At 46.3% G+C, this 17,577-nt stretch overlaps 1 protein-coding gene across 5 annotated transcripts in view; it reads right to left on the reverse strand.

Moving 5' to 3' along the window:
- Positions 1-1,586: 1,586 nt before the first annotated feature.
- LOC135895841 (uncharacterized) overlaps positions 1,587-17,577 on the reverse strand; it is a 77,080-nt gene continuing 61,089 nt past the window's right edge. For 3 of the 5 annotated variants that reach the window (XM_065424055.1, XM_065424063.1, XM_065424041.1), the window contains 2 exons: positions 12,038-12,154; positions 1,587-5,560 (listed from right to left, as the gene is read on the reverse strand). In XM_065424055.1, coding sequence (XP_065280127.1) covers positions 5,339-5,560; positions 12,038-12,154 — 339 coding nt within the window. In that variant the 3' untranslated portion in view covers positions 1,587-5,338. The remainder of the gene's footprint in view (positions 5,561-12,037; positions 12,155-17,577) is intronic. The other 2 variants (XM_065424071.1, XM_065424047.1) reach the window with 1 other exon arrangement.

Below are 17,577 nucleotides of genomic sequence, written 5' to 3' on the forward strand. Positions count from 1 at the left end.
AAAGTTTTTGAAAGACACTTCTATTTGCTCATCTTTAATACTTTCAAAAATAATCCAGCAATCTTTCGACACCCATCAGCTCCCTGCAGACTGGAAAATTGGGAATGTAGTTCCACTGGACGAATCGGGGAACAAATGCTCACCTCATCACTACCATTTCCACCACTAGCATTCCTTGTAAAGTACTCGAACATATCTTGTTCTCTCATTTATTTAAGCACTTAGACAATAACTCATTCTTCACACGCGCACAGCTGGGTTTCCGCAAAAGTTTATCCTGTAAAACACGACTGCTTTCGTTCACTCACAATCTTCATCTTCTTCTTGACAAAGGTTCTTGCGCCAACTGTTTTCTTCAACTTTGCAAAGGCTTTCGACAAGGTATGTCATAAACTATTCAGTTTTAAGCTTATTAAACAAAGTCTTGACCCTAATCTATTTGCATGGCTAGAGCACTTTCTTCTTAATGATTGCGGTTCGTTGCATTTAATAACCACTTCTCTACATTTATCCCTGTTGAATTTGGCATTCCTCAAGGAAGTGTTGCGCCCTCTCCTTTTTTTGATTTATATTAACGACTTACCCAATGAAATTTTTTCTACCATTTATCTTTTTGCTGGCGATTGCGTTATTCGTCGTGAGTGGGTGAGTGAAAACCTTTATCAGCTCTAGATTCGCTGGTCTTCTGCGGTCTTCAGATGGAATCATCCATCTTCTAGCACAATGGTCGGTTGCCCTTAGTCCAGGGCTCCGCTGGATGCTGCTGCCAGTTGTGCTCGCCGAATCAGACCTTCTTGGTCGACCTGGCGATCGCTGGAGAGCACTCCCTCCCATTGTTCCGCACTCGGGTTTGGTATAACGGGTGCCACGTCTATCTTCTGGCTTGCCCACGTTATGTGATACAGCGTGGGTGTTTCGTGGCACCAGGGGCATTTGTCATTGTATTCTGTGGGATAAATTTTGCTGAGTACGTTTAGGTTCGGGTACGAGCCCGTTTGTAGCTGCCTCCACGTGACAGAGTCCTCTCTGCTAAGGGAGTTGTGTGGTGGTGGATACCGCTTTCTGCAGCCCTTGTAGTAATTTAGTATTGCCGAATAGTCTTGGGGTACAGGCCTGTTCGGTCTCCTCGAGGTCGCCTATGTTGGATGCTCGGTAATAAGTGCGCCCTCGAGCTATCCTGTCCGCCTCTTGGTTCCCTGCCACTCTCGTGTGTCCCGGCGTCCATTCGTCGTGAAATTTCTGACAGCGTTGATACTACCATTCTGCAAAATTACATTAACGCTGTCTATAACTGGCGCGACTTGTTAATAAAACTAAACCCACTGCAAATCCATGTATGTAACCCGCCGTGCACTTGCTCTTCCAACCTATTACCTTAGTAATACTGCCATGGAAGCAGTACATCTTATAAACACCTAGGTGTCCATTTAACCTCTACTCTTCCTGGGTCTTTACACATCGACAGCGTTATCAATAAAAGTAATCGCATGTTAGATTATATCCATAGAAACTTCTCTTCTCCTCCGTCATCATTAAAGCTATTTTTGTACAAGACGCTAGTTAGAAGTAAAATGGAATAGGCTTCATCACTTTGGGTCCCATATTTATTTACAATAACCTGAGCGTAAGTCTGCATTATAGAGGGGAGAGGCAACATAAAGGAGGTAAAAATGATGTACAGAAAAGGCACAATATAAGTAACAATGATAAATTATGCTCGCTCACTGATTTACACATCACAGACAAAAAATAATAGTGGCAGTTCACCATAGAAATCTCTTGATACACTTTTCAATAAAACAAGTTGGGAATGCTAGGTCGATACACACATAGCTAAGTTGCAAATATAGTATTTATACAATGAAAAGACACATGATATATTGAACGCAAGTTTCATGGTTTAAATATAGTTAATTAAAGCGTTTCTAAATTGAACACGATTACTTACACTAACAATGGATGCTGGCAGACCGTTCCATTCGTTGCATGTTTTCGGTAAAAATGATTGTGAATTTGTTAGTGTGTTAGAGCGAGGCACATGCACCTAATGCGTTCGATCTCTACGTGAGGAAATGAATGGTGCTGGAGTAATCCATGCTGACCGAAGCGCTGCGTTCTGGTAGTAAATCTTATGAAATAAGCATAGGCGTGATTGTTTCCTGCGGTTAACAGCGAAGGTAGGTTTAGTATAGCATTCATTTGTGTTACGCTTGCCGTGCGATGGTAATTACCTAGTATAAACCGAGCGGAGTGATTCTGGACACTTTCAAGGCAGTTAATTGAGATAGCATGATGTGGGTCCCATACTGATGATGCATATTCCAACTGTGGACGGACATATGTCATGTATAACAAATGATTGAGTGATAATGGTGCGAGAGAGAAGTTTCTGCGAAAATATCCAAGTGTATCCAATTATCCAAATATCCAATTAGCTTTGCTTGTTATAAAGTCGATATAGTACTTCCAGGATAAGTTGTAGGTTATATAGACGCCGAGATATTTGTAGTTTCTTAAGCTCTCTAAAGGAATCCTATCAAGTAAATAGACAGGACAAGCATCATTAGTACGGGATATTCGCATCGATTTACATTTCTTGACGTTAAGCTGCATGCGCCATTTTAGAGTCCAGTTATGCAGTGTGTTTAAATCGTCCTGAAGAGATGAGATATTAGCAATCATTAGTAATTGTACGATATATTACGCAGTCATCTGCAAAAAGACAAATTGTAAGATGTAATGGATCATGGTCGCTAAGGCCAGGCAAGTGCGAAATGCTGAGACACAAACACAATCTCTCGAACGGGTTCAAAATAATGCCTCGCGTTTCATGTTAAGCAATTACAACCGTACGGCAAGCGCAACTTCTATGAAAAACATCCTGCAACTTCCACCACTTTTCTGCTCGTCGCCAATGCTCTCACCTAGCTCTCTTTAATAAATATACTTCCACAATTCATACCTGCGCGATAATCTTATTTCATCATCAACCTACATATCTCCTCGCATTGATCATAATCACACAGTTGGAGTTTTGCAGCGTCGCACTAGAGCTTGTCATGAGTCTTTTATTCCTAGGACCTGTCAAGAATGTAACCACCTTCCCGGCGCGTTAATTGCTATTGAAGACCACGCACAATTTCGGACGGCCATAATCGACACCATCGCTTCGGGCTTCACCTGTTTATGGCTACGTCACGTGATGCCTTCTTTCTTTGGTCTCTTTGTTTTGTAACTCTTTTTACACGACTCCCCTCTGTAATACCTTGTGGTCTTGAGGGTACAATAAATGAAATAAAATGAAACTTAGCAGAAATTTCGCACAACTGCAATATTTCTCTACTTAAAGAAAGTCTTTGATTCTATCAAGTGCGAAATTCTTTTGGAAAAGCTAAACGAATAAGGAATAAAATGTCTTTGCCTAAATCTAGTGAGTAGTTATGTCACGTATTGAGTTGAGTTCACTAGCATGCCTCACGCAATATCCTAAACGGGTAAAATAAAATACGGTGTCCTACAGGGGTGCATAGATGGCCCGTTCTTTTCCTGTTGTACATAAATGATACCGTATGTACACCACTAACACCAAGCATCATTACATATACAGAAGGCGCCAACTTGTTTTTCGGTGTAAATAATTCAAGTAATCTAGAAAAGCAAGATAATAAATTGTTTAACCATTTTTCAATATGACTAAAAAGAAATTTGAGCGCAACACTAAAAAGACAAGATACGTTGTTTCGACTAAGATGAAAACGTACGGTCCGTGAAATTCAAACTATATTTCGAGACGCTTTCATTGAACGCGCAGTATGTCAAAGTTGTGCGGCCTTAATTTCCATGAAACGCTAAGCTGGCCATTCCATGTCAACAAACTACCTACAAATGGGTCACGGTCGAAAAGTATAATGAATAAAACCGGGAGTTTATTGCCGCTTTAGGTAGCAAAGCAGCTCTATTATGTGTTTGTTTGTTCACGAATCTATTAGTTTGGTATTTTTGGCGCAGGCGCTGAAATATAGTGCTCATACATTCCACAAAAACAATCGCAGGCATAAATGAAGGCGTTCCACACCGAACGCATTCCACCCAACTCTTTCACAAGCACAACACTGTAACGTTTCAAAATATTTTTACAATAAAATGGGGACACATACTTGCGACCAAATTACCTCAAACAAAGGATGCATTCCGTGAAGCTTACTTCAACATACCTATAGTTTCAGATACACTGCCTGTAGACTGAGGGAATCCGGTCAAATCACGGCAGGCAAAAATTTTCGCACCTCGTTACTCAGCTAATCGATACAGATCATGTTATTACCAGCATGATAGAAGAATGGCGCTCAGTAGCGCTTCTTGGAAGGTGATCCACGTTTATCTACTTAAGCTTCGGAGGTGAAGTTTGGTTGTTGTGTGAAGGTGAAGGTGAAGTTTGGTTATTTGGGGTTTTGTCTTTCCAGGCGGATGTTACTTCTATAAGAGCGATGCGCGAAGGCATGCTCAAGTGCTGCAATGTTATACATTTATTTCACTTTAGAGTCTGCTTTCTTATTTCTTGTATATTTGAAATTTTTATGACCCTATTCCTCGGTTCAAGCGTTGGTAGTCTTATTTTTGCGAGCTGTTTGTAAAATGATGTCAATTTGTGTGCTTCTTTTTAATTGTTTTTTTTCCTTTTTTATTCAAAAGTAACATTCAAAAAACATGTGCTTCTTTTATCACGGTTTTGTTGAAAATGTGGTAGCCTATGGTAATACTAAAATTTCAATGATATTGTAATAAATACAATTTTACGATAATTTAACTTTACACACCTTGCTAAGCAAGTGCCCATTGAAACATGCCTCCTATTGCTTGTTCCTTCTTTTTATGTTTCCTGGCTTGCCCTTACTTTTATGTCTTTTGCGTTTCCTCTATCTTACAATTCTAAGAGTTTCGTACGGTCTTTTTCAGCGATTTCATAGCAGTATGTTTCAGCGCATTCCACTATTGCTTCTTTTCTTATTTAACAACTGAAATTCAATCCATGTCGCATGTCCAAAAAGAAAAATACGCAAGGCAGTGATCGCAACAAAATAACCGACGTATTCTATTCTACAATGGTGTCTTTAGGCAAGGACCCTTTATGAATCTGAGGTAACATTATCAAAGGAACGTATTGTAAAAGAAACATACAGTATACCTGCGGCTGAAATAATATAGGGTAGCCACATTATAAACGGAACAGGTATATACACACGCAAACAAAAGTGCAGTCTTGACCACTAATCGTAGTCGACGATCAGGCATCAGGTCGTTTCCCTACGCCACGCACCACAGCCACTGACAACACTTGCTAGGATACACTTTCGCAGTCCTGCTTGTCGGTGTACTTCTCCATGAAGTCCATCAGCTTGCGGAGCAGATTTAGCCTCTTGTATTGACCCGTGTATTGGACCTCATTGCACGCATTCGAGGACTCGTCGGCATCAATGTCATACACGGCGATGCTGAAGTTTAAATTTTTTACTTTTTCCTTGTAGGCACACATCTGCGACAGGATGCAGAGTACACAGACCTTGAAGCAGATCAGAGAGAAAGTGGAAATCACTTCCGCGGTAGGAAAGCATCCTGGGCCTTTCTATAGAAAAAGTAATCGCTTTCTGCCTATGCAGCCTTGTTGTTAATGGCAGATGGCGTAACAGGTCCCCCTCTAATTTCCATTTAGCGATTTAGAAGCACGCTCACGTGAATACCTCTTCACGGTAGGCTTGTTTGAGAATCATTGCTCTGATAATCAGTGATAATCAATGTGTTTTGTCGTTCACTCTGTTTTCTACATCCATCTACCTAAATTGTCTGACGGAAGGGCTACGTTCTCGCGCTCATGTGGTAATCGCTGTTATTTAGAATAGAATAATTTTAGGGCATCCGGTATTCCGGCAAGCGATGGCGTATTGCCGGTTGAGCGGTGGCGCAAACGTGAGCTGCCAGACTTGTCGCGCCAGCTGGTTGTGCAAAGCTCAACCACACAAACACAGCAGTAATTACTCTATTCTGCTTAGCTGCTGGGGCAAATTTTCGAGAAGGGCATAATGGTGCTCACAATTACGCCGCTGCCGAAAATTTGCACCAGTCGAGAAGCAAGATATACTGGGTTACTGCAATTTTATCTGCGTTTGTCTGGTTGAAGTCTACGCCACCAGGCGGCTGCACCGCTCCGGCCACTCGCGTTTCCGCCCCCACATATCCAGCAATCCACCCAAACCACCCCCGTTTGCAGGAATGACGAACACGCTAACAGTCTCTCATTAGAGGTCTTATCCAAGTTCAAGATGATACGTTTATTGGAAAGAAAATCTATATTTTTTATTCTTGAAACAAATGTTTTCTTAGCAATAAGGGATTCGACTGCGATATCTGCAGTAAGCAGTTTTGTTGCTGTTTTTTTTTTACCGTGCCCACGGGAAAGCGTTCTTGGTCGCAATGATATTCGTATCAAGATGTCAGATTTGGAACATCTGATATTTTTGTTGAAATATAATAAACAAATTTTCTCACAGACTCCGGTTTCGGTTGCATGTCGGTACGAGAAATTTTCTCATAATGTCATGGTACAACAATGGCTTCCCAACTTGTACGGCAAAAAACTGTGGGAAGAAGCTAACGTAGACGATTGTCGATGTCGGCCACAGCATTCTTCGCTTGAGAATTCCGTCTTTTTCCGCTCCATTCCGGTCATTCACGGCAAACCTTATACTGGTAATTTGATTAGGCAAGGCATGCATTAATAATCGAATTCCGGGGTTCTGCGTACCAAAACATCAATTTCGTCATGAAGAATGCCATTGTTGGTGATTAGGCAATGATTCTGAGCAGCTTGAGTATTTTAAACAAGAGGAGGAGATTGTAATGAAAAGAAAGGAGGAGAGGCCAGCTGGGACAGCAGGCTTCTATCCGGCTACCCCTCACCGGGGTGAGGGGAAGCTGGAGAGACCGACAATACCGAGAGGTAGACAGCCGGTGACTAGGGTGAAATGGAATGAGCTACAATGTCCACTTTGTCCAAGTCGCGAATGTGCGCGGTGTAGACGCATTACACGCAGGAGTAATACTGTACCTGTAAAAACATTCCCGCGCAAGCGCATTCAGCACGCTCTTCACATCCCATGAATTAAACATGATCGTCTAAGCCTCTCTGGCATAAAAATTAATTGGTGATTTTATGGAGCGTTGGACATGGGTTCTCCAAGGCGCCCCCAACACACAGCGCACGACAGCTTTTGCATTTCGCCTCCATAGTAACGCGGTGGCCGCGTCCGAGAATGAAGCTCGCGAACTTGTTGTTGGCCACGCAATGCCATAGCCACTAAGACAGCACGGCGGGTGCTTAGATAAGCCTCTCTCGATACACGTGCACAATCGGCGACTACCTTCAAGAAATTGCGATTCAGTAGGCGTGCCTTTCACCGAGTTATAGAACTCGATAACAGTGTTCGCACGATGAAATCAGATATCCCTCTACCAAGTGCGTGACATCCGTTGACTCACAAAGTGAACGTGGCGATGGACGTTCTTCCTCGTACTTGTCCGGGGGCCGCGCGCATGCGTGAGTTGGTAGAGAGATATCTAGGGAATCTCGCTTCTCAGAGTCTGCATTTTCCCTAGACACTATTAGCCCCGAGAATTAGGAGTGACGCCCTCTCACGAGTGACGTCACGGCCAGGACGCCGCTCGCTCCGGCTCGCTCGGCTGCCGCGCACGCTGGTTCCCTTCGTGTATGCTCGGGGTATGGGTGGCTCGAGCCGTACGTATTGAAGAATACGTCGGCTTCTTTCAGCTGCCATACCTTAACCACAGTTTCCTCTTCAAAGGCGTGTGAGTCGAGAAATTTTGCGGCTTGGAATTTTGCGGCTTGGAGTAGCGTTAAAGGGGTCTGCTAGGTTTTGCAATGCATATATGCGCCGTGTCTATCGGTAAATTTTGACTAAAAAAAGAATATCTGCAAATTCAACGCGCGAAGTTGTGTATGATGCTTCAATAAACACTTAACAGTCCTTTAGTATTTAGCTATGAGAGGCATTGCATTTTACGTGGAAGAAAAATTTGGTAATTGGCGTCAACATGTTATCCGATGTTAGAAAGACACTGCCCAGCGAAGCTGTCATCACGATTCCTATTACTCTGGTGTGTTGTTCTATTCAAATATGGCCATTCATTGTTGCGTAAAAAAATAGGCGCGCATTTCTTATGAAAAAGTTTGCTCCTACTTTCATCCCCCTCTGAAACAGGCCTCCAAAAACGAATTGCTCATGGCTGCTAGCACGACGGCACGTCATGTAGAGTATTTACATAGTTAATTCACAAACACCATAGTAGCAATCGCCTGAGAGAAAAGTTTCGTTGTCAAGATCGAGAGCCACTCAATTGAAAGTGATGAAATGTTTCATAGTGGCCCTCAGTAGCCTTTATCAACAATATGGCACACCCCTGATCACGTAACGGTAGCAATCGACAGTCCGTATGGCGAGGCACGCTATGTTCGCGAAGCCCATCAGTTCACTACAACTTCGAATTAAAACCATAAAGCATTTTTTACAGCGCCAACTGGAATGGCTAAAGTATTCTCGAGCTACTACACCGCAGCTTAGATTGCCTACAAAAGGAAAATTCAAGCACCTTCTGTCTCACGATGTCTCGATCCAGCGTCATTTAATTATACAAACGGATAACAATTCGCTTCGTCGGTACATAAATTAAGGCTAAATTAAGTTTACTCCAATCCAGCCGCAAACATTTATAAAGAAAGCACCACAAGCCTTGCATATACTTTCACTTGATTTCTGACCCTCCACCGGGGGAATTTCGAGATCTTGAATATCTCCCATACTACTAGTCATTGACGCTTCGACGTCTTTCTGGCTGCAGCTATGCGGTCCAGCAGGCATGCTTCAATAAAAAAATTGGGCCGAGCAGCCTGTGTCAGTTCGCCAAACAGATTCGTCATGTATATTCCTCAAGCAACAAGCACCAGTAAATTTCTCAAGTGAGTTTGATTTGATTTATTAATTTCCATTTACACACACACATGTGCAGAGGAGTGGTAAATGGAGGTGGATGAGGGAAAAAAGCCGCACAGACGCGGCTTGAGGTAACCTCACCCCCTTAGGTACAATTTGGCTGCATGTGGTAACACATCAAACGCCATATAAATTACATTTATATAGTGGCCATAAAACATTGCAGTTATACAATGTATGAAAGAACAGTAAAATATTTCCACAATAACAATGCAAAACACACTGCGGCATTGAAATAAATAAATGATATACACTAGGTAACATAGACAAAGAAAGAGGAACATAACATACATTATTAATCATTAACAAACGCTCTCTAAAGAGGTGAGTTGAACGTGTAGCACGGAAAAGGGAATATATATGGGTACATTCCCAATTGTACTCTGTAAATAGCTGTAAGCCTTCATTAACTTTACTTCAAGTTTCCGCCGCTTAAAAAAAATAAAGACGTGAAGAACCGCCTAATGTTGACAAGCAGGTAAAGAAGCAAGTGAGGCGTGTAGAATCTAAGCTCCAGTATTAGTTAAGTCCCCGTGCTACTGCCGAGCGTTTCTGTGAGGAAATGCAAAAATTCGATATTACACCATGAACTACTCGTCTTGAGCAAACCTGTTTTAGCGGAATAAAATCAACGTGACTGCTGTAGAAGTCATATAACGCCAACTTTGTGACATACTTGTTGCAGCGCGGCAGGTATGGTATCATAACTGGATTCCTATAGGCTATGCTTTTGGGATTGTCTATGCGCGTATGAAAAACCCGCAATGGGCTGGTCTGCGTCGCTTCGGATGGCACTGTAGCGTTGCCTTCGAGAGCTGCATTGTTGTCTAAGAAATTAGCTCTTTGAATGATTGTTCGCAAAGGAAGACGTCGTAAAAATATATTTGAGACGACCACCATAAGTATACAAGCAGAGAGAACGAGGGCGAACAAACGAAAACACCGCAGAAAGCGCCCGGACAGCGCCCGAACTGTAGCAGACGACAGGCGCGAGTCCGTGCCCTGACGTCACGCGAGCGGCGCTCGCAGCGCCGGTCGTGTTCGTTCTCGTGGTTAATACTGTCATGGATGGAAACGCGCCTTGCTCCTTATGTCTCTAGGTGACCTGCACTAAGCGGCCGCAGGTAAATACTCCTAAATAAGATACCCTTTCCTGGTGCTTCCTGCCGTAGCGGTCACAGCACTGCACTCCTTGATTTAACGTACATGGTCCAAATTGCATGCTAGACAGGTTTCTTTCGTTCCCAGATTTTTTTTTTTTTTAAATCTGTCCTATTATACTACTTTCCCGTTTGACTTGACCAGTAAATGTTTTCTGTGTATACTTCCCCACCAGAGTTGACAAGGTGATTTCCCGCCAATGGGAGCAAAGTACGGAAAGGGGTAGGTGCGGAGGCTAGGCTACGTAAATACTGATTTAGCGGCCGCAAACCAATAAATGATGACACCTCGCTGCTGCAATTTTCGGTCATTTAAATTGTGGTTGTTGTCTCCTTGTTCATGACTGTATGGCGCCTGCCCAGGACGTGTTCATGTGGCACAACAACGTGGCACTGCAAGTCAGGGCGCCTAACACGCACTGCGAAGCGGCAGAGTTGACGCCACGTACGCCACAATGGCGCGGGCCAACCACTGACGACAAAAAACGGCCGCTTGATCGCCATTGCACACACTGTAACTATCGTTGTGATCCAGTTCGGAAGTGTTAGCGGCACACGAAAGAAATGCGCAATGTCCTCCGCAGTACATAGGCTAGCACACATTAGAAGCACGCGTCCCCTGCGAAAAGTGCCCAGGTTTCTCACTCGCAGGTCGTGATGAGAACGACGTTCGGCCTTATACGATAAAGAAGTTCTCGTTGCCGATCAGACACGAAACTGATGCGTTTCCATGGCGTTAAGCTAAGCGCGGTATACGATTTGCAACACAATACGCTTTGCTTTGGCAGGGACAGAAAAAAAATCAGTGAAAGAAAAGAAAATCTGTAAGCTCATTTTCTCTCATTGGCGAAAATACCAATACATCACGCCACTTAACACTCGACAACCAAAATTCACGGACGATTACCGTACTCCCTATTGCGAAATTTGAGCGGAGCTCCATACGTGTTTTCATTTCGCAACATAATTGCTAGGGTGAACAATCTGCCTCCCGCCGTACGTTGCAAACAGAGTGAAGTGTGGCGCGACTGCTCATCTAATCAGGAGATCACGAGAGCCTGCGCGTGGGTCACGCGTGGGCGCGATTCACAGCAGCAGCCACCGACGGACTTCCTAACGGAGGCGCGCTACTCTGGCGCCATCTCGTAGCCATCGTCGCCGCTTTTCTTCTAACGCTTTCGCCCTAGCCTCCTCCGCTCGGCGCCTCATCGTTCCACTGCATCCTCCTCTTCACTTCTTTCATCTCCCACAGCGCTCCTCGTTCGCTCGCTCATCCTCCGCTACGCTCGTGCGATCGCTTAAGGCCCGTTTATAGTCCGACGTTATCGGCGCGCGGGCGAGCGTCGTTCGCGGTCAGTCACGCTACGTCGGTTGCGCTGCGCCAGCCGAGATGCCATCCCCTCTATACTTCAACGCGCGCGCCGTCGGCTGCTATCTTCGGAGCATGCGCAGAGCGTTCGCCAAGTCGCGCACCGTCCGCAAAAGCCGTCAGCGGAGTTGTGTTGGCGCCTTTTTCTTCGCGCGCAATGCATTGTGGGTCGACGCGTTTCGCGGCGCCGGCGCGCAAATGGAGCAGGAGCCAAATATGCGCCAAGCTCGTCGGGGCGCGCTGGCAGCCGCCGGTTACGTCGGCGCTGCAGTGCGTCGGACTATAGAAGGAGTTGTTTTCGCCAACGTAACGTAGCATGCGCGAGCGCGCGCGCGCGCTCGCGTTACGCCGGACTATAAACGGCCCTTTACGCCGACGCTTGCCGTGGGAACTGGGGGCCAAGAGCGGCGCTCCTAAATCAAAGGCTCCGATGAAGTTTTACTCACCTTAGCCCTCAGTGCCTCTTCCGTGTCAAATGTAAAGACCCGAGTACTGTCGTCGAAAAACGCCGACTCATAGTTTTTGTTATAGACGTAGTTGCCTTGAATGTTGGAATCGCAGACCTTTGGTTCAGAGAAGAAAGATACGAAATGCAAGCATGAGAGTTAAGGTGACGAACATCTTTGGTGGACGAACGAATTTGGTTCAGTCAAGCCTACAGGCGCTCGTTCACTCGGTTCAAATTAACTGTAGGAGGATAACATGCATTTCTGTGCTAATCAGTTTATCAGTAATGGATGCGTGTGTACTTTTAGAAGTTTGATGACAGTGGTGTGATTTGCCCCACTCACTTGAATGCCGGCAATGGCCGCAGCGGCTTTCCCGAAAGCACCGATCGCAAGTACAGAAACTTCTCTGCGTTGGAGAGGCAATCATTGCCGTGCAGCGCCTGCTCGAACTGCTTCCAGAAGGACTGCCTCTCCATGGCGGCGCCGCTAAATCGTTGTAACTCGAGCTTCGGCAGTTTCACTTCGCACTTAACCCGCACCGGAGGGCCGTCCATCTGCGCCCGCGTCTCCGCCATTTCTGCTTGTTTTCTGCGCAGGTCTTTTTTCTGCTTCCTGGTGTAGTTTTGCCATGTGTGCGACGATACGGTCGTTGTATTCCATGGTCCCAACATAATTTTGCTCTGCGTCTTGGTCTTGCACTAAAGGCTTTATGGCTGCGTCCACCTCATTTAGCGGAATTTGGAGGGCGATAAGCCTCGCAGACAATACATTAAGAGCTCCTTCGGCTGCATCACTCTCCAAGAAAAAGTCCGCTTCAGAAATCCGTTTAGTCACTTGAGTTCTCAATGCACTTTTTTCAGCTTGAGCTGTTACATCGTCGCATCAATGTTTACAGTTCGCTTGCCGCGATGGGGCTTGAGTCGTGGTGCCGGTTTCAGTTGGGTGTGGCGTCCCTAGGCCTTGTTGAAGGCGCGCCTCGTCGACCGTTTTCTGCCCGAGGATCATTGTTATTTTCCTTCAGCTCATTGTGCTGTCGACGTCTGTTGACCTCGTTGCCTAAATGGTCGTTCGATCGTTTCTCTCGGGTTTCGGCACCAAATATTGAGGAAATTATGGCAGGTCAAAAAAGAACCGACATCTTCGTTTGAGGTGAACAAAACAACTTTATTCTGATAGTGATGCCCGTTGGCGAGGGAGTTCGGCGGAGCACAGGATTGCCCGTTGACGAAAAGAATGAGGCTAAAGTTGGCAGTTTAGTCAGTGGTAGCCTCGTTGGCAATTCCCAAATATGAGTCATAAGTGTATACAGTCTGTTACTACTCGCAGTGTAGCTCGAAGGATGAAGCAATGACCGCAATAACCATCACACGAAGGCACGTGCTGCTGCTCGTCACAAACAGCACAATGGGGACTACTCTTCGTTGCAGTGATATCCGACGCGAAGGCGAGGGCGTATGTGGTGAAACTGCGTCGTTAGTTGTCTGACGGCGTTCGACACGTACATCCATAGACAAGTTCAACGCTGAGTTAGCCGAATTACCATGGATCAGCTTCGAAAAAAATTCATGAGCCATTCCACTCTGTGATGGTGAAAGCGCAGATGTGACCAAGCAAAGCAAAGGTACGAATGTACTTATGGTCCTAATCTGTGGTCATCGTGGCGATATAGGTACGCGCCCACATTCGCGTGCCACCTCCATCAGTAAATACCCCCTTAAGCAATGACTCATATCCCCGTAAATATGGCCTCCACATTACGACGACAGAAGTCAAATTCTACACTGTAATGACCAGCGGCAGTGAAGCCAGCTGTGGAAGATGACCACGACGAACGCGACATAAGTGGGACTAGCGCGTTTGCGTGATTGGCGTCGATAATTGTTGAACAGTCCTTTTGAAAAAAAGTTCCATAAAACACTTTTTTTACAAACTTCTTTTGTTACCCTTGTGCCTGAGACCTCTTTGAGTCCCATGTGTGACAAGGGTACTCCAAGGGCGCGTTATAGGTTCCCGAACCCCCAGGGGTAGATAGATAGATAGATAAACTTTATTAAAAGAATAATCGAAAAAACCGTTAATGGACGGGGCCATTAGTCCAGGGCTCCGCTGGTTCTTGCCATCTTCTCAGCTCTCTGCATCAGCTTGAGCTGGTCGTCGAGGGCCGAGCTGGACAGCAGTGCTGCCTCCCATTGCTCCCTCGTGGCGTTCGTGTTTGAATGCTCTAAGTTGTGTAGTGTGCACTCCCAGGTAATGTGGTATAGGGTTGGTGTGGCCCCACACCGCGGGCATTCGTCCCTGTAGGCTGTGGGGTGTATCCGATGTAAAATGCGTAGGTTCGTGTAAGTGCCGGTCTGGAGCCTACGCCAGGCAGCGGCATCCACTGTCTTTCGATTTCTATGGGGTGGTGGATATCACAAGCGAATCTCTCTGTCGTAGTTCACGATGGCTGAATACTCGAGGTCCCAGGGGTATGTGTCAATGATCGTGGACTCCTTTTGCACTATCACCAATATCGGCCTGCATGATTTATTTTTGTCAACATCTCGGATACACTTTTTCCAGATCCTAAGCATAGAGAGCTTCGCTGTAGAAGTGCCAGAGATGCCGTCCTTTGTAGAACCGACTAAATTATACTGTTAGCGACTTCCAAGCGCCACCATGTTTATTACGTTTATACCTGTCCAAGCTGTGGGCCATCTTTCTTACGATATGACTCCGTAATAAAACAAATGAAACCTAAATATCCTCATTGTGGCTAATGTATGCCAAGAGCAAAATTCATTGCACAAAGCAATCCTTTGTAACCTTTCTATGCTCATTTTCCTTAGCACTGAGTGCACACGAAAACGGCGAATTTCCACTGTACCATACTTGGAAGCACTGCCATTTTTACTACCCCTTTAGGGGTCGAGGCTAGCGGACAGATTTGCCACGTATTGTAGAACAACTGGAGCTTAAATGTGTTCATCACAACAAATATATATCCTAAAAAGAACAATATCTTTATTAACGCATTCTTGTTACCTTTCTAAGCCTACTTTCCTAACCACTGGGAAGGCACGAAACGGCAAAGCATCTCCATCCTCACAGATACAGATGCTATTATCATCACATATATCTTGGCAGTAAAAACAACAGCCACGACAATAATGACACCAACAATGCTAACGGCCGAAGACGCAACGGCACTCCACCCAACCACAACGAGCGCGCCCACCTCGTCGCGAGGCAGCTTACCCGCCGCGACGCGGTCACCCAGCGGGCAGCCGCTGCCGTAGTTGTGCGGGACCCCAGTGGAGGAGTGACGGCGACGGCGGCTGCCACCCCGTCTGGCACGGCCGCTGTTGTTACCAATACAACACAAATCGCGGCGGATGGAGCTGGGGATCACGAGGACGCCGACTGCGATGTCAAGGAGTTTCCGGCAACGTACCGGGAGGTGCTTGGTCACTATAGGAAAGAACGAAGAAAATATCCGCAACCCCACGGGCGCCTAGACAGATCCCAGGCGGTCGACCTGAGACGGTTGCAGACGGGCACTTTCACCAACCCCTACCACCTGCACCGCCTGTGGCCCGCGCTGCACCCGTCGCCCGGCTGCCCGTGGTGCGAGCAGGAACGGGCCGATATGGCCCATGTGCTTTGGGAATGCCGACGCCACGTGGAACAAGGACAAAGAGGAAGGGGCAATAGAAGAGCAGAACCCTCTGAAGCGGGGCGCCTCACTGAGAGATGGCAAGCCGCCCTCATCAGCGAGACACCCGAAGACCAGGAGTGGGCCGTCCAGCGGGCCAGGGCCGTTGCCGAGGGTCTCGAAAGATTTTCCTCGGGTGATGGACCCCTGGCAGCCTAGCCCCGGGCACCAACATCAACAACCGTTGGACAAATAAAGTTTATTCCTATCCTATCCTATCACATATATCCGTGAGGTATGTGTGATGGCGATACTGTGACGTAGACACAGTGGATGGATTTTTAGTGAATGGCGATATAAGGCACTTTCCATGGTCGCAAACAGAGTGGCCGATAAGAACCGTGAAGAGCTCGCGCATGCGCATTTGGATCGGAGCAGCGGCCGGGTGCAGCGTCACCGGTAGGCGGGTTCTTACATGCACACACGCCTCACCACGGCAGCGTATTGAGCATCGCGGTATGTTCAAAGTCTTCATTAACTCAAAAGTCGCGACTGTTCACCTGGATTCATAATGATTGACAATTTCGTCAGTAGGTAAGATTATTCTAGTCTCACACGATTCGCTTCGAGATGTTCGAATGCACGTGCGTAGAATGTTTGGCGTGAAATGGCTCCGGTGAGACGGCGTCCGCCCTGCGCGCTTGAACAGCCGCGCGCTGTACGGACATGCACGCTCAACAGCCATGCAACACTCCCAAGGCTCTTTGTAGTAATAAATTACTGCACAAGAAAATCTGCCAAATACTTCTGTCATGTCGCGTGGTCACACTAGCCCAATTTACATTAAGGCGACAATGGGCGATCGCACTTCTAAGGGCATTTGGGAAAGGCGATGTGGCGCATGTAGCGCATTAACTCTCGTGAGAACGTAGCGCCACCTGATGTCGTATGAGGAAAGTACATACCGCTTCCGCTTCGGGCGCTGCTGTCTCGCAACTGCATGAGCGTGGCAGTCCGGCAGCTAATTTCTTTCCATAATTCCTAATGCGACGATCCTGCGTTTACATGCTACGCGTGAGTCGACTCACACCCGTAATTCTGCCCTCGCCAGGCATATTAATGCGATGCGCCTTCCCAACGCATTACCGCTGTTTATATGAATGCCATGCAATCGGACACTGTCCCATTCATGTAAACGGGACGACTTATGGCATCCATAGCTTTACAGATGTCATCCCGCTGGTATAAGTCAGATCTTGTTTATAGCACTCAAATCTCGCATGTAAACTATTCGGCTGGACAGTAACCGCAACATCCCTGGTAAAGCCCTTAACTGAGTGAAGTATTATATTGAAGAAACTGATGCAGAAACTAGTGAACCGTCAAGTTAAAGCCCCCCCCCCCCCCTCCAGCAGCACCATATGGAGGCCGCAAAAATTAAACGGGCACACTGAGAAATATTTCCCAACTATGCCCCTGACTTCAGCAGCGCTGTTTGATATTTGCTATATCTTATAGTCGACTGCATTGATAGATGGCACGACAGCGTGACGAGGTCCATACTGTGTCGGCGATGAAATGATGACGATGGAGGCGATCAGGGTGCGACGACATCTGCAGTATGATGGAGTGGGTGTGACGACAAAATCACGACACCCTGGTCACAACGGCACGACGACGGCAGTTTCACGGCAACGAAACAAAGGCGTGACATAGATGGAAAGACAACAGTTGCGCGTGTGCATTGACTTGTTTGCTCGTTTACTCCACGAATGTCAGATACTTCTCCGAGTATTCGATTTCAAATTACGCACGCCCTACGCACAGTAGGAGTCAGTCTAAGCGATGTTGTGGCGAGCGAAGACGACGAAACAGAGCCTCTCTACAAGACGCGCGCAGCGGT

The sequence above is a fragment of the Dermacentor albipictus genome, chromosome 8 (genome assembly GCF_038994185.2).
Source record: "Dermacentor albipictus isolate Rhodes 1998 colony chromosome 8, USDA_Dalb.pri_finalv2, whole genome shotgun sequence".
Taxonomy (NCBI): Eukaryota; Metazoa; Arthropoda; class Arachnida; order Ixodida; family Ixodidae; genus Dermacentor; species Dermacentor albipictus.